Source organism: Oreochromis aureus, linkage group 18, assembly GCF_013358895.1.
Source record: "Oreochromis aureus strain Israel breed Guangdong linkage group 18, ZZ_aureus, whole genome shotgun sequence".
NCBI classification, from domain to species: Eukaryota; Metazoa; Chordata; class Actinopteri; order Cichliformes; family Cichlidae; genus Oreochromis; species Oreochromis aureus.
In genome coordinates this window covers 5,122,342-5,140,019 of record NC_052959.1, presented here as the reverse complement: position 1 = coordinate 5,140,019, position 17,678 = coordinate 5,122,342, and the positions used below count along the sequence as shown (strand labels likewise).

Sequence of the window (17,678 nt, the reverse complement as noted above, 5' to 3'; positions counted from 1 at the left end):
GTGTTGGCCCTGCGACAGACTGGCGACCTGTCCATGGTGTACCCCGCCTCTCGCCCTATGACAGCTGGGATAGGCTCCAGCGCCCCCCGCGACCCTGGAAAGGAGAAGCGGAAGTGAATGGATGGATGGATGTGAAATTTTGAAAAATGAATTCTTAACCAAATAAAATAGCTAATAATGTTAGCCTGTTGGACTACTACTTGCATCCTTAACAGTATTAAAGCTTTCTTGGGATGTTCTCCCCCCTCTAAGAGCTGCTTGTGGTTTGGTCCACCCCAAAGCAGCACGGACAAAAATAGTTTCAAACTTGATAGCGATGGTGAGGACTTAGATAACCACTGATCATGTTCCAAGACAGAACAGGGAACTATTATGATGTGTAAAGTCACTAAGTAAAAAGTTCTTCTTATGCATATAGCTGCTGATATATCATAAAATATTTTTTATATAATATATAATAATAGTAGGCTATCCCAAAATAGTTAAAAACAGAGACTGATTCAGCTGCAGCTCCAACTTATCTATTTATGTCAGTGAGAATGTAGAACAAGCTGAGCCTTAAAAGGCATCCCTCAAAGCTTTATTAGAGGTGTTTTTGTAGGTTTACACAAACATAAATCTGGCAGCAACAATGCCACATTTCTGTGGCTGATTTTTATGGAGTCTGTGGGGTCCAAAGGCTTCGCCCCTGCTCTGGACTCTGACTACACCACCCAACTAATGACGAAACATGTTACGGTTACATGCACTAACCAATTTCAGCCATCTAAATAGTTTTGTTTTGTAAAATGTCTCAATAAGTAAAGAGAAAATCATTATTAATAACATTATGAACTTGACAGATAACTGAGGTTCACATTAGAAAAGCCTGCATGTAAGTCAGTCTTCATGGTGCACTTTCATGCTACTTTAGGAAGGCATGTCTTCATGAGCAAATGATAAGAATGAAGTTTCTGAGTCCCTCTGAAAACAGTCTCGTTACTCCACTTGTCCATAGTATGATGTATCCTAACCTCAGTCTGGTGCTGATGATGGAGACCTGAACAGCTGAGCGCTTACACAGACATGCAGCACAGTATGTAATTATATTTCATTAAAGGCATGTCAAACACTTCATTACTCATACATGTACTTTTTAATTTGTCACACACATGTGGCCATGGGGATGATATTTGTGTGTAGACCACATTGTTGTGCCCCACTCCCTGTGTTTCTGCTTTATAACAGTCAGTGTGCGTCATGATTTTTAGACCACATACGTGATCACAGAAATGGCAGTAGATGCACGAAAGGAGGTGGAGGATTGAGGCCTTGTTAATGAACACTCTAATCTTCTTGTCTGCAAGGCAACGGGAGAGAAAAATCAAGTCAAGTCAGCTTTGGTGTAGAGTGCCCCCTCCAAAGTAGGGGGAGTCAATAATTACACAGAGAAAAAGGAGGGTGGGGGTGTGCAGAGAGGAGATGTCAGGGAGGCTGGAAACAGGGCAGGAGAGAGAGGTCATAACGAAGAGGAAAAGAGACAAGAGAGGCAGCAGGAGACAAACGGCTTGTTTTTTGAGTCATTTTGTTTTGTTTTGTTTCGTCCCTCTGGATCACCTGGATTACTTCTACTCTCTGCAGAAAGTAACTTCTCATAATTGGCACCTCAGCATCTACCTTGCCTATATGTTTGCATGTGTGCAATATCTGCACTTAAACAGATCAGAGAGCATCCACCTGAGAGAGACGCAGGCAGATGATGGAACCTGCACACCTCTCTCTTGCACTCTTCTTCCTCATCTTCTCTCCTGTGAGTGGCCAGTGGTGGAGTTTATTCTGGGGAAATCCTAAAACCACCACCATTCCTCCTTCTGTTACCTCTCCAACCGTAACTTACCCCAGATTTTCTGAGACCTCGGGCACAACAGCAGTGTGGTCAGTAAAAGTGGACGAGGTGCCAGCGAATGCTGTGGAGGGTGTTCACACAGAAGGGTCTGTTTTGACCCCCACTCAGCCCAGCTCAGGAGTGTCACCGTCTGGTTTCACTACTACAGATCACTGGACATTTCCTACAGGGAAGACTGCAGGTGGAGACAGTAAAAGTGGGTCTTCGGACAAACCCCTGAAACACTGGAGGAATGGTGAGTTTAATGGGTGTTCTAACTTCTTGGAGGCTCCATTGTGCTCCATACATTTGGGACTAGCCATTAGAGAAATCAGATTTGGTTAGTGGTTAGACTAAAGATCCAGAGTTGCTTGGCTTGTGACTTTTTAAGAAAAGTTCTCTTAAGTTGTCTTATTTCAGGCGGTGGCTCATTCACGAACTGGCAGGTTGGTGCTTTGATCCCCAGCTCGTCTGATCTTCAGTATACTTGGGGCAAGATAATGAACTTGTAATTGCCCCAGATGTATCTATTGGTGTGTGTGTGATTGATAAACTACACAAAATTAAACACAGAAAGTGAAAAATGTTTCAGTGTTACTTGTGCTATAGCATTAATAGTGGTCAGTAAATGCTACATGTGACAATATTTCATAAAAAAGCTAAGATATCATTTATCATCTCTTAGACTGGAAACAAATTGAAACTGACCAAAAATGTCACATGATATGTCCTTGTAAAGGCTGGTTTATTTGTAAAACAAGAGTTAAAATGTCTTTAAAGTTATGCTGTGACAGTCATTAGTTTTGGTTTGGTGTATTTTTGCTAACAATGAAGCGTGTATAAGACGGGATTTAACCAATGAGGAACTCAGTACTCCTGAGTACTGAGCTGGGTGATCAATATTTCCTCCAGTTAACTGTTCATAAAATTTGTACTGTTATATATTACTACATACGTGACTAGTATCTAATAACAACAGCACCAGGTAACCATTTTCTGCTTCTGAGTGACTGCAGAGGAAGTTATGTTTCAAAGCATCAAGCAGGTAATTATGCATAAATGTGACAGGATTACACCTGTTCACACCTCAGATTCTCTTATTTGTTTAGTGGGTCATGTTGATGGTTCCGTGGTTGAGTAGGCCTACACAGTCTTTCTATCCTGTCTTAGTGTATCTCATAAAGGAGAACAGATTCCCTGGTTATTGTGTGCTGACCAGTATGTGATCTAGTCCTAGTCTATAGTCTGAGACGTCTGGAAATAGTGGGCCAAGCCACAGGAAGCTTTTGTGTGGCATGTGAAGGCTGAGGTGGGTTTAAAAGGTTATGCATGGTTAATATTGGTTTTTATAAGTATGCAAGCTGATTAGGCATGTGGCCAAGATGATGAGGATTAGGTTTGAGAAGCAGAAATAAAAAAACAAGATGACCATGATTAAGTTTGGAAGTGCACAATATTAATATTAATATTAATATTAATATTAATACTGTATGATTGTTTAAAATGCTAGCTGAGACCTGAGAGGCTCAATCATCGGCCTGAGTATTAGGTGAATTAATCCGTTTATTAATGGTGACACTTTGGTGAAAATATTAAATTAGTGAAATGAGGAGTAGTGATATAAGCCACAAAAAACCAATAAAACGAATAAATGTAATTTCAAGAATTATAAGTCTGAATGTATTGTTTTAACATATATACCAGCACCACCATGGGTGAGGATCATTCTGAGCCTGTCCTGTTAAATAGTTAAATAGTTAATTTACATTTACAAATTTGTTTGATAATAACTCAGATTTGACAAGGTATATAAAAAAGAAGGTATAAAAACACACTGAAACAGACTGAAGAGCTTGCTTTCAAATTAAGCTCACAGCTGGCTCAAATAAAACAAGAAACATAATAAATTAACTATTATAAAAGTACAACAGCAAATGTTTATCACACGTCCACAAGTACCTCTGCTTCACAGGACCTGCAGCCTCAGTCTCACTCACCATCCACACTGCTCCACCTCAGTCTGCAGTCAAAACGAGCCTCTTGCTGGTTCTAGTGTTAATCAGTTTCATGTGATTAACACAGGATTTGTTCACGGGCACTGTGGGAGTTATTGTTACACAGGTATATACGCACGTTCATGTGTGAGCCTGTCGTGAAAATTAGGCATATAACTATAAAAATGAACACGCATATTTTAAGATTTTACAAATTAAGAAGGCCTAGTACAACACCTTTAAAACCAAACTGTAATAAAGTGTTGGTCTTCCACGTCACTGCAATTAGCATTTTTAACTTTCTCTGTTACAATTCACATAAAACTGCATTATCCTGATGTCTCCTGGACATTGGTACAGGCTGAAAAACAGCATTAACTGAAATACTTTATACAACTTTTAGCAAATGGGTTACTATTTATACATGCAGCAGACATACAGGAACAAATGTAATGGCCAGTTTTTATCAGTCAAACATTTTTTTAAATTTAGATGTATTTTTTTTTCACTAGCTGGTTAAAGCTCTGATTCACATGAGATTTTCCTCCTGCTAAAGTTTTATGCTGACGTTAAAATAACAAAACTGTATTTATTTGTTTCTTGTGCAAAACTCAGATGTCCAGTGACCATTGCTCAATTGCAGCCATTGCTAACTGAAACTGAATGACTCTCCATCACCTGCCTGTGAGTTTTATTTCAGTTATCAGTTTTAATCCATCATAATTCTTTTTGTTTGTAGAAGGGGATTCTGTTTTTGTGCTGACAGCATATAAACAGCATTGTGTCCTGGTGTAGAGACCATGAGTAAATCTGGTCTTAAGAGGGCCCCGATCATGAAAATACTAATTAGAATCAATTCTATACCTTACAATATAGGAAATTAAGTCATTATATTAACTGTTGATATAGCACCTTATTTTAGAAGAAACTGACTGTGTGTAATGGACAGAGAAGTAGCTTTACACATGGACAACACTAATTACTTGGAACCACTCGGCCTGTCAAGCAAGTACATTTTAATTTGCAGTGCTATACAATCATGATAACTTGCTGAAGTTCATCAAAACTGGTGCAGAGGTGAAATTAAATTGCAAAATAGACAAGATGGCTATAGCCACTGTGACATTGCCCATTGGTTTAGGACTCTGCTTTAGAAGTCTGCCCAGTATTGAAATTGATTAGTTTTGTCTTTTTTAAGTGACTTTTTCATAGTTGTTATGAAGTGGGAAGCCTCCCATGGAGACCAAAATAGTTTTTTGAACTAGTCTGCAAATATGTATTTTAACAATGAAGACTGGCTGTAAGTAGCAATTACTGCATTATTTTGCTACACTCCAGATGTCGTCACTGGGACGTCTAGTTGTAACTTCAGTTCTCCCATAGTAGGATACTAATGATTGCACATCTGGACTGGAGGTGTGTGGGCTTGGGTGTGTGTATTTGTTTGCAGGAAGAAAAGTGTAAATGTGCAGGGGTGAGTGGTGCACTGAGTGATGCATACACACAGTGGCACACATACTAAACCCTCTAATCAGGTATGTTTCCTGTTGGCCAGGCTGATGAATTAGAGACCACTAAATGTTAATCTGTCTGTTCTGGTGTTTGTGTGCGTTCACATGGGTGACCTGTATGTTTGATCTTAAGCGTATGCAGATCTTTATACGCGTGCATGTAAGTGACAAAGATTTAGATAACGGGGACGAGCACACCTGGAATGCTGAGGTGAGTGTCGCCACGGGAGACAGGCTTCACAGTGAGAGGAATCAAGGGAATGTGAAACCGTCTCTTCACGTATGCACCAAGTACTCTAATTGCCAGTTGTTGTGTGCGCGTTTCTGTTTCTGAGGATTATGTCCATACGAGGCAGAGCAGTGAGCCGTGGTGGGCAGAGTCTGGATCAAATCAAGTCAAATTAACACTGTGTTAGGATCACAAGTACCTCTCCTCCTCATTTTAAGTGGCAAATGAACCAGCAACACACAGGGCAGACAAATGGGATGAAGATGGAGGTTGAGACATTAAAACAAGATAACTGCAATTTGGATCAGATTTATCTGCACTTAAGGTTAAATATTGCAGTGTGTGTTCAGAACACTTGCCTTTAAATATAATATACTACACATTTAGGATTTTTAGTGTCTCTGGGAAGGATTTGAAAGAGTAAAACTTGAATGAAAAATGCAGCAGTGCGTTTTGTATTGTTGTCTTGTTTTTCTATCTCTCTCACTCGCCACGTACACCATTTATTTAATATACTATTCCTGTCTGTCTCTCTCAGAGCAACGCTCAGGAAGTTATCTGAACCTAACGGACTTAATTGGCTTCCCCCTCCCTCCCTCTGTGTCCTTCACTGCTGGCTTTGAGGGTCATCCAGCCTACAAATTTGGGTCTCAAGCCAATGTCGGCCGACTCACCAAAACCTTTGTGCCGGGATCGTTCTACCGGGACTTTGCTATCATCGTCACGGTAATGCTATAGAGTTCATCCCTATAATCTTTTAACCTCCTTGATTGTCAACATGCTTAGTTGTCATAACTAAAGATATCTAAAGATGTCATCACCGTGTGAAATGTCGACATTAAAGCAAGACTCATATGTTTGTCCCTGTTTAAAAACTGTAAATAAAGGAAAATATCTCTTTAATGCTTTCATATAGTGACTTATGACTGACATTCGTGTGAAAAGGATGTGGAAGCCAAAGCTTAAAGTCTTTTTTTTTTCCACATACCATCGTATTATTCCAGGTGCGCCCAGCTAGCCAGAGAGGTGGCATGCTCTTTGCCATCACAGATGCCCAACGCAAGGTGGTGAAGCTGGGTTTGGCCCTCACTCCAGTTCGCGAGGGCCTCCAGAGCATCTTACTGTACTACACTGACCAGGAGCAGGCCTCCCACAGCCACAAAGCGGCTGCCTTTAGCGTCCCGGATATGACTGACCAGTGGACACGATTCACGGTGAGCTTCATCCAGGTTAACGACTAAAGATAAAAAGACTCTTCCGTGTAGATGACTGGTTTAACTTTGTCTGTTAAACAACCCAAAGACATCCAAGTCATTGTGGACTGATCCTGGTCACGTCTGCTGTCTCTGCCTGTCAGGTGGTGGTGGAGCATAATGAGGTCCGTCTCTACTTGGACTGTGGAGAGGCCGAGAGTAAGGACTTCCATCGTAGGCCAGAGAAACTCACCTTTTCACACAATTCAGGCATTTTTGTAGCTAATGCAGGAAGCACGGGGCTTGACAAGTTTGTGGTAAGTGAAAGAAAAAGTTTAATATTAATGTGGTAACCGAAAATAAGAGAAAGAATTATATATTTTCTTCTTTTTTTCACATTTAACTAGCCAGTACTCAGAAAATCTGTCTCTAAATAAAGACCCCAGATCAATTTTGATGGTAAGAAAGGGAAGCAAAAACCGTTCTGAACGGATGTTTGAGCAGAAAATGTTTGAAAAATTTGCCTGATTTGAGATGGAATGACCTATAACTGTAAATTTCTTGTTGTAATTTTATGCAGTTTTTCATTGGTTTGGTTGAACTGTTTGCTCACACACTCTTTTATAGAGTGAACTCTTCTTGTCTCTCTTTTGGATCCTTTTCTTAATCATAATGTCAAAATATTTGGCCAGTTTTTATTTATTTAGGACAGTTTCCACATCCTAATGCAAAATGAATACATGTTTTTCAAAAAGTATCATTACTCAGTATGTTTTTAAATTAATTTTACTAATTTACTTGAGTAATTTTATTTCAAATATAGTGACTAGCTTTTCAAGTCTAATCTAACATGGACTGGATAAGAATACAGGCAGAGCTACAGATCAGACACGGAGAGGAAGTGAGAGGGGAGGATAACATGGGGGAGTAAATCAATTGCAGATGAGGAAGTTGAAGATATCAACATGGCTTGGTTGTGGTGTGATCAAAGGCAGACCATGGAGTGCTGCATCGTGATAGGGCACAAATGTTTACATTTACGATGTAATTATTCATCCAGGAAAAAAACAAAACAACAATGTTTGTGTGCTTGTCATTAAAACAAATGTCTGTACAATGTCAACTCAGACATTTCCAGAATGAATACATGACATTCTTTGGCCAATAGGAATGAAAATATATTATAAAAGCCACTTTGACACCCAGAATCACTTCTTTTCCATCTCAACTATCTCCACAAAAAAGTAAAGAAAAAAAAAAGAAATACGAGCTGGGAGCAAATTGCTGTTGCTGTGGTGAGACACCCTTATCACCTCATTCTGCTTCGCTCAGTGTAGCTTCACTTTCTGAACGGCTTATCTGAAGCATGATGGCAAAATATGTGCATGCTCAGCAGCAGTATGTGCACTCATGCCCATCTGGGCCACTGAGTGTGTGCGTGCGTGTGTGTGTGTGTGTGTGTGTGTGCGTGTGTGTGTGTGTGCCTATTGCCTCACATTTTGCTGTGATACAGTGTGTTTGGTGTCACTGTCAGACTTTCTAAGAGAGATCCACAGTCCTGAGTAGAAGTGCTGTGACAGAAGAATAACTTCAAAGTAGAAAAAAAAAAAACCTTTAATTTTTTTTTTTTTTAATATTTCAAACACTGATCACTGAAACTAAAGTTAATTATTTAATGCTTCAAAATAAATTCCCAATTATATTTCGGAGGTATTTCAAGATGGCTGCTGAGTGGCAAGACTTGCTTCTAGAAGAGTTTTTCCTCTGTCTATTCTAATTACAGCAACTGCATGTAAATATCTCCCCACCTTTTAGACTGAGGATAGTCCATAAAACATTTTAATGGGGAATAAAGGCGTTTAAACAGATAGCTCTGGATGATTCACAGTTCAGAATAATCTCTGCTGATTTCTGCACAGTCCATCATTTCCTCCACTGTCTGAAATGAGCAACATTCCCTTTCAGCTAACTTTCCTCTCACTGGTTATTTCATACAAAGAACATAATTTATTGCCAGGTGGGTGGAGCTTTTATGCCCACAGTCAGAGCTTTGTGTTTGAAATGACCATATGAGAAATATGCACTCTCAGTGAGACTGTAAAGTAGAAAAAATTGGACTGCTTTCGGACACACATGGATTACATCACTATTGATACATAAAAAAGTACTGCTTCACGAGTAAAGTATTTGTTTACATAATACCTGATAAATGATATAATAATAATTAGCATTAACAGCACACTACACTTCAAAGAATTCAAAGAGAGAAAGAATCAAATGCAAGCGTTATGCAGTGTTGTGCATGATGTACACATGTTGTGTACAAACACAAAATTACAAAAGAATATCATTTCCAAATAGTTATGGACCTAACTGCATGTACAATGTAATCAGATGACAGTTACTATGTTGCCAACAAATCACAAAAAGAAGTCTGTAGACCAGTAACTAGATGGACATTTGGAGTGCCTGCTTCACAATTTTAAAGAAAGTGATCCAGTTCACACCAAAATGTGATGTCTTTATCTCTTTGCCCTCATCTCAACTAAGATTCATGAATCTTAAGACATAAGTCAGTGATGGCTTATGCCAAGTCCCTGACCCATTTTTAATTAAATTGTTAGTCTTTCTCTTAAATGTAGCTCGGGTTACCACCTATGATGAATTATGTTTTGGTGAAAGAGAAATGAGACTGAAAACATATCTAATGTTTGGTGGAGGAATATGACTGGAGGAGTGCACACCACCACAAAGGCAAGAGCACTGCTTTGTTGTTTCATTTGTGTTATTATTTGGTCTTGCCAGACTGATACTGAGGACACAACAGAAGAACTAATTCTAGCACTGCTCAGACAGACAGAACCCCAACAGTCACAGCGGTCACTGAACTCCCGTCAGTCCCTACAGCCAGCACAAGCCTTCCTCTCCATGTAGTGACATGTTTCACATTTCCTTTGTTTTTCCTCTGCAGGGTTCGATTCAGCAGCTGGTCATAAAAGACGATCCAAGAGTGGCTGAGGAGCAGTGTGAAGACGATGATCCTTATGTGAGACACTCCGTAACTTGTTGCAATGCAAACCTTTCTAACACAAAGCCACAGTGTCTGCCTAGCGATATTTTAAAATGCTGTAAAAACTTACATGTCAATCAACAGCTCCCCCTTGTGGTTAAAATTACTGGTTGTTAGGATTTGTGCTAAAAGGTTGTTGTTGTTTTTTCACCAATGAATGCTTGATGTGACGTTTGATAAAGGCCTCGGGGTACGCCAGTGGAGACGAGGCTTTGGATGACAGAGAGACAGAGAAAGAGCCGAGGAAGACCGCACAGGTGAGAACGCCTGGCTCAGCACAGGTAAAAGTAATCCATCCTGGTGATGGCAGGATGGATTACTTTAGTCTTCTCTGTCCATCAGTGTGTGTGTGTGTGTGTGTGTGTGTGTGTGTGTGTGTGTGTGTGTGTGTACATGTTTAGACATCTTTGTGAGGAAAGAAAATTGGCATACTACGATACTTGTGGGGACCAACAGTCACTGATGGGGACAAAATGCCCATCCCAGGCTTGAAGGCATTTTTGAGGCTCAAAATGTGATTTTAGTGTCAGGGTTACAATTAGGTTATGGTTAGGTTTAGGCTGAAGGTTAGGATTAGGCATTCATTTTTGATGGTTAGGGTTGGGGTAAGCGGATAGGAAAAGCATTATGTTAATGAGATGTCCTCACTAAGATATAAAAATGAGTGTGTGTGTGTGTGTGTGTGTGTGTGTGTGTGTGTGTGTGTGTGTGTGTGTGTGTGTGTGTGTGTGTGTGTGTGTGTGTGTGTGTGTGTGTGTGTGCGTGTGTGTGCGTCCATTTGTTTTGGTACTGTCTTTCATTCTCCCACAACCTAAAAGTCAGTTTGACCCCAAACATCTCTGAATTGAAACTGACTTTGATGCTTCAAAGAAAATTGGCCTTGATAAGCAATTTTATGGTAGACCCTTCTAGTCTGATCTGGAGACCTCCATCTGCAGCAGAGTAGAAAAAGAGCATAACATGATGTTGGTCTTTTATTGTGTTAATGTTTAGTAATGCTCTTGTTTTGAAAAAAAAAATCATTCATCAGAAGTATACTAAATGAAAAAAAATCAAAGTGCTTTCTATTAATAGTCTCATTCACCCAATTCAACCCAATTCACCATCCCCAAATTCATTCATACACTTCTTTCATCTATACCAAAGCACTTTTATCTAACTTTCATGCGCATTCACACTTTTGCCTGAGGACACTTCAACACATGGACAGGAGGAACCAGAGGAAGGAGGACCTTCTAAGCTAATGTGGAAGAGCAGGTTGTCACACTTACAACAGTGGGACAAAGACATGGTGTACACAGGTGGCACATGAAAAAGGAAGCTACTCTGCACACATGAGACAAAATCACAGCCATTTTTGTCTCTTGCAAGGAGGAGGGTGTTCCCGTTAGTGCTCCGCCCACTGATGCTCCAGAGAAGTTTGAGGACTTTTCTCCTCACACGGGTCCAACAGAAGCTCGAATGGACCTGATGACAGGTCTGTAGTACAAAGTTTTGTTCCTGCTTATTCTATGAAAGCTTCAGTATTTGAATTATGAACTAAACCTTTATTATATTTACTCTTCTAAATGTCCTCTCTCTATGATAATGTAAGCATACACTGTCTGAAGTAAAACTGATAGACGTCATATGTTGTTTGCAGGGCTACACCGAACAGAGGAGGCGGGAGAGCAGCCACAAGGTGTAAGTTGGAGCGTGGGCTTTCTTGCCTAGTTGTCTTGTTTTGAAGACAGTGTTGGTCAGAAGATAACAATGTAGCTCCAGTGTTTCAGTTTATTTTCCCTACTGACACAAATAACTTAAAGACTTCTTGATTTCAATTTTACAGGGTGATGTCAGGTTAAAAGGAGAGCGCGGTGATCCTGGCCCACCTGGCCCACCTGGTCCACCAGGTCCTCCCAGTGTATTCAGAGAGACTAACCTTGGAACATCTGGCCCACAGGGACCACCAGGATCTCCTGGGCTGCCAGGGAGAGATGGACACAAGGTTTGTGTGTCAAAAAGATCGTTCGTGTGTTTTTGCTTCACCATCTTTCAAAGAACATCTGAGATTTTTTAAGTGAACGTTAAACTCACGAAGTAATAAGTCTTCTTGCACCACTGACTTTCATGCTTCCTCGTGCTTCTGCTTTCAGGGAAGCAAAGGTGATAAAGGAGATCCAGTAAGTTAAACAGCACTATGTCTGCTTATTTATTTTTTTTATTCTGTTTCAGTCGCTACACTCACTAATTGTATTTTCATCGTCAGGGCCAAAAAGGGTCTCAAGGATTTCCAGGCTTGAACGGAGTAGTTGGAGCTAAAGGAGAGAAGGTCCAGCTAATGCATCCATGTTGCATTTAATTAACTGTGACTCTTTATTCCAAATGTAGTTGTATTTTATGATACCAAATGAAAAGAAAAAGTTCTGTCTTTTTCTTCTGTAGTTTACTCCTCCCTGCCTCCTTACAGGGAGACCCGGGAGTTGGTTTACCAGGCCCCCCTGGCCTTCCTGGACCCCCTGGACCCCCCAGATCACGCAGTGTACCTGTGAGTAACAGTTTATGGTTTCGCTACTTCCTCCCACTGTGTATCTGCTCAGATAATCTGTATTGTCTTGCATTTTAGCAATGATATCAAATGTAGGCAGCATAAATGAGACATGAATACAAAGAAAAACATCTTGATGAATGTGTTTTAGTATGGACCAGATGCCCTGGGTTCTGGGTTTGAAGACCTGGACAGTGATGCTGAACTCATCCGGGTAAGAGAAAGGACTAGTTAACAAATGCAAGAGTCTGACAGTCAATTATAGCAGTGAAAAAAAATCTAACATCTCCTTCCATTAGGGTCCTCCCGGTCCACCGGGCCCTCCAGGACCTCCTGGTCCCCCTGGACCCCACCTGTCCTCATCTGCCACCACTGAAGGACTTTCTCCTGGGCATGCTGGACCACCTGGTGCACCTGGCAGTGATGGCCTTCCAGGCAAACAAGGAGTACCAGTAAGTTAACCTTCAATTTAAGTGAAAAATAGATGATTTGTTTTAAATACAAAAATCTCTGTAATATACACTGATGGGATTCTGCAGACTTATGCAACTGTCCAAACCTGCATGGTCCTGTGTGGAAAAAGTAATGCAGTGAAGACGTGTTGTCTGGAGTGACACATCACACTTCTCCATCTGGCAAACCTATGGACAAATCCAGGTTTGGCAGTTGCAAGGATAGCGGTACTTGTCTGGGGCTGCTTTGATTTCCTGGACGACTTGCTGTGAGTTGATGAACCATGAAATCTGCTCTCCACCAGAAAATCCTGAAGGAGAATTTCTGGCCATCAGTTTATTCCCTGAAGCTCAAGCTCACTTAGGTTATACAGCAGGGCAGTTATCCAGAACACACCAGCAAGTCTACCTCTGAATGGCTCCAGAAAAAAAAAGTTTGTGGAGTGGCCTAGTCAAAGTCCAAAGTTAAATGTGATTGAGATGCTTTGGCATGACCTCAAACAGGCTGTTCACACTCGAAAAACCTCCAGTGTGGCTGAATTAAAATAATTCTACAAAGAAGGGTGGGCCAAAGAAAGAAGTGCTCTATGGCAGTAATTGCAAACACTTGATTGCAGTTCTTGCTGCCAAGAGCGGCACAAGCAGTTCTTAGGTTTAGGGGGAAATTACTTTAACACACAGGACTTGGAAGACTTGGATTGCTGTTTTCATTTAGTAAAGGAAGTAATTTAAAGCTGCATTTTGTATTTACTTAGGTTATCTTTGTCTAATTTTAAAATTTGTCTAATGATCTGAAGCATTTAAGAGTGACAAATATGCAAAAAATTAAGAAATCAGAACTATAGATGCTGTATAGACACTGGACAGACACCTCTGTTAGTATAACAGTGCTACATCATGATACATTATTGTAACCTATAATAATATTTTTACATGTTTTTTTCATATGTTCTGTTTTACTATATCTTGTACCTTCACATTTTATTTGGATTATTTCTGCATTTTTTCTCATTGAATTAGCCCCGAGCATTGACTTTTTTTCTTCTTTTCCACCTTCCAGTCTTTGCTCTGATTTTATGTAGTGCATTTCTCAAACAATTAGATTCCACCTTTATTTTATTTCTTAAATATTGTCATATTGTAGTGATTTGCATTTTTGTGTTTATGTAAGCCAATGACCCATGTATACCAGCTGTTCTTTAACTGTCTCTCTCCATTTCATTGTCCTTTATCTCCATAACCAATCTTTATTCGTACCTTTATTGTTCCTCCGTCTTATTCCTACCTGGAATCTCTCCTATTTGTTTCAGATGGTTGAGGATTGGTTTAGTGGTTCTGGGCCTGACGGTTCAGGTTTGACCTCAGAGTTCTCCGCTGTCCTCACCTCAGACTTCGGCTCTAGTTTTGGTTCTGATTCTGACTTTGAGTCAGCATGGGGTTCGGGCGAGGTATACTGCCCAGTTTGCCTGGAAAACCAGCAAACAAAGAAAGGCAGAATTTCAGTCAGAGCTAGAGCATTGAGGTAGACAACATTTAGCTTTCACCGTGATAAAACGGTGTCAAAGCAGTAAAGATGAACCTTAGCTAACTACCCCAATGCTCAGGCACAAGTGACTGCACATTATCTGTTGTCTTAACTGCTGGCTTGCTTGTGCCAAAGCTGAAGGTGATAATCGCTGTGCCATAAAACCCAAAGTGGTTCTTTTACTTTCAGTTCCAAAATTGTCATTGCCAAGGAAAAAAAATCAGCATGACATTTTACTCTATATGATGACAAGCAACTGAATTGAAAGGCCACACTCTTATTGCTTATAACCTCATGCTTCTGTCACTGCACATGGTAAAGGAACTGCTCTGCCTTTTGCACCAGTCACATTCATTTTCCCTTTTTTTGTATATTTTTTTACTCAGGGATATCAGGGATATATAAACTACTGTATATTAGAGATGGACCGATCCGATATTACTATTGGTATCGGTCCGATACTGACCTAAATTACTGGATCGGATATCGGTGAGAAATTAAAAATGTAATCCGATCCATTAAATATGAAAAAAAAAAAAAAAAAAAAAATCTCACAAAACTTGTGACACGGCGTAACTCGCCTCATAACCGTCGGAGCAGTATGCTCACGTGACAGAGCGGCTGCGTGTATTTGTAGCCTCGCTACCAAACCAGCATTTCATCTCCGAGGAAGTTATCCCAGAGAGAAGTAAAGCAAGTGTGTAAGTTCATCTCTGAATGTTTGTAAAGCGTTCCCACGTTAAGCTTAACAACCGATATATGGAGCGACTGTCTCTTCTCTCTCTCTCTCCCTCTCCTGCCGCTACTTCATGAAACTGCTTAATGATCAGCTGATCGGCTTTTCTGTCGCGAGTCCGTCTCTCTTGTTTGTTTTTGGTCCACTTTGCACCAGAAAGAGGAAACCAGCGGCTGAACAACAGCAGCACGTTTAACCTTGATAAGCTGTTGTTAGAATTTTTATTTAATATTACTTTCTACACCAGGATCTTTTTCTACTTAGCTGACGGCTGGTAACTGTGCAGGGGCGGATCTAGCAAAGTTTAGCCAGGGGGCCGATAGGGGCATGAACAGGAAAAGGGGCACAAAGACATACTTTTTTTCTTATTCTCATTTAAAATGTCTAGCTTTTAATAAATAATTATCTGAATCTTACACCCAAAGTTTTAATCTGATGTAAAATGTATAGAAGTCCATTACTGTATATAGTAACTGTTAAGTCTAATATACCCTAATAAGCTATAGTACTTTTTCCTTTGGGAAGGTACCGTCTGTGCACTCTGCAATTCTGTTGAAGAAAGATGTTGAATCTATTTAATTATTCTTGAAAAATAATTTAATTCTGTGCATTTTTTTTCACCCTGCATCAAATTAAAGTTGATTACATCAATTAAGCATCATGAGGTGGAGGGTGGGGGGTGGTTCCCTATTTTTTTTTTTTTTTTTTTTTTTTGCTGGGAGTTTGCAACCCCATTAGTTAGGTTGCTTAATATTTCTGCTAAGTACTCTTTAAAATACCAGAATAGGGAGGATGGTGTAGGTTTAAGTTTATTAGATTGATCAGTGTTGCTGAACTATGAATTATTTTGGGTGCAGTGTATTTTTTTACATACAGGTATAACAGAATAGCTTTAGTGTTGTTGTTTATTTAAACTTCAGGATGAACTTATACAAAATGCAGCAAGATATTAAAAAAACAGTTTTATTGATTAAAAAACACACTGTATCGGATTCATATCGGTATCGGCAGATATCCAAATTTATGATATCGGTATCGGTATCGGACATAAAAAAGTGGTATCGTGCCATCTCTACTGTATATATATCCCTGCTTCTGCTACTAAAGTTACAAATGGGCAATTTCTACATGGACCAAACAGTTGGTTAAGTAAAGATTTGTATGTGACAGTGCCACCAAGGTCACATGACAAAAAGCTGTCAATATTATCAGTTAAACAAAATATCCTGGCATAGATTAACGTGCTGGATTGATGAACAAACAGAAACACATATCATGGCTTTAGTAGTATCCAGTCTTCTAGTGAGTCTTGGATCACCTGTAAATACTCTATTGGCAGTGAGTGTTTTACCAATGAAGTCTGAGGTTTTATGGGTTCCATCAGTGGATTGGCACAGAAACATTGCTGTGAATGGTGCTGCTTGATTAAAGGAATATACTGAATGTATCATCACTTCAGCTTGCTGTTAGGTGATGAAAAAAGAGACGATAAAATCCTCCTCGCCTGTATGGTTGATGACATCCATCCTTCACGCTACAACACATTTAGCTAAATGGCAAACAGTCACAAATACCTTGATCTTTGGCATAAGAGCCGAAATTTGTTCATTTTCCATTTATTTGTATGTTGCCGTTGCTCTTGAATTGTTTGTGCCAGTTGGACAAATAAGAGGCAATGATATAAACAGCCATTTAGCATTGTCTGCGCTAAAGCACAACGTTTCGTATTGAGGTTAAAATCATCATTTAGTGCAGAGCAATGTTGGCATGGATGATATTATCATTTAAGGAAGCTGAATAATGGAACGGCTTCCAAACATTCATCTATTCCTTTAAGGTGACGAGGGTCACAGTTGCACTCTGGATTGTTCCTGTTGGAACAGCCAAAGTGTCAACACACAGCTACAGTATGCTCCCATACTAGCATACCTTTGACTTACCACAGCTTTATTTCTTTACACTCTGCATGTGTCTTTCTATATTTTTCTGTCCAGGGTCCAGCAGGAAAAGATGGTCCTCCAGGTTCACCTGGGGCTGTAGGTGACAAGGTATGAACACCAAGAGCAAAAAAAAAAAAAAAAGATATCTAACCTTATTGCCAAAATTCTGCACATTTTTAGTATAGACAGTCTTTATTAGTAATGATAGGTAATTAACGTATATTAACTCCTTTACTTCCTTTAGGGTGAGCAAGGCCTACCTGGGCCTCCTGGGCCAAAGGTAATTTATACTACTCAAAACAGAGTCATAGCCATAAATGGCATCCTGTTCACATCATTTGGTAGCCCACAAATACATTTCTTGTTCCTGTTGTTACTAATGAAAGTCTCCTGTTTGTCTGAGAAGGGTGAATGTGGGTCAACGGGTGTCCAAGGAATTCCAGGGCCTCAAGGGCCTATTGGTCCAGAAGGAAAGAGAGGCCTTCCAGGTCCACCAGGACCCCCTGGCCCACCAGGGCCTCCAGGAACCAAATTCTTTGCAGAGGTGACCCAACCCAGTTTATTAATCACCTGTCCTCCACATATCACTGCTACTATATAGCCTCATATTGATTAATGAGAGGAAAATGAGAATTGC

The 17,678-nt window shown here is 40.1% G+C and overlaps 1 protein-coding gene across 1 annotated transcript in view; it reads left to right on the top strand.

Annotated features, from left to right (window-relative positions):
• Positions 1–17,678, top strand: part of col15a1b (collagen, type XV, alpha 1b) — a 56,332-nt gene that overhangs the window by 19,647 nt on the left and 19,007 nt on the right. Inside the window, exons 3-18 of the mRNA XM_039601688.1 lie at positions 6,137–6,324; positions 6,603–6,812; positions 6,956–7,108; positions 9,763–9,837; positions 10,044–10,118; positions 11,233–11,338; positions 11,504–11,544; positions 11,690–11,848; positions 11,997–12,023; positions 12,110–12,172; positions 12,311–12,388; positions 12,540–12,602; positions 12,688–12,840; positions 17,096–17,149; positions 17,286–17,321; positions 17,448–17,585. Coding sequence (XP_039457622.1) covers positions 6,137–6,324; positions 6,603–6,812; positions 6,956–7,108; positions 9,763–9,837; positions 10,044–10,118; positions 11,233–11,338; positions 11,504–11,544; positions 11,690–11,848; positions 11,997–12,023; positions 12,110–12,172; positions 12,311–12,388; positions 12,540–12,602; positions 12,688–12,840; positions 17,096–17,149; positions 17,286–17,321; positions 17,448–17,585 — 1,619 coding nt within the window. The remainder of the gene's footprint in view (positions 1–6,136; positions 6,325–6,602; positions 6,813–6,955; positions 7,109–9,762; positions 9,838–10,043; positions 10,119–11,232; positions 11,339–11,503; positions 11,545–11,689; positions 11,849–11,996; positions 12,024–12,109; positions 12,173–12,310; positions 12,389–12,539; positions 12,603–12,687; positions 12,841–17,095; positions 17,150–17,285; positions 17,322–17,447; positions 17,586–17,678) is intronic.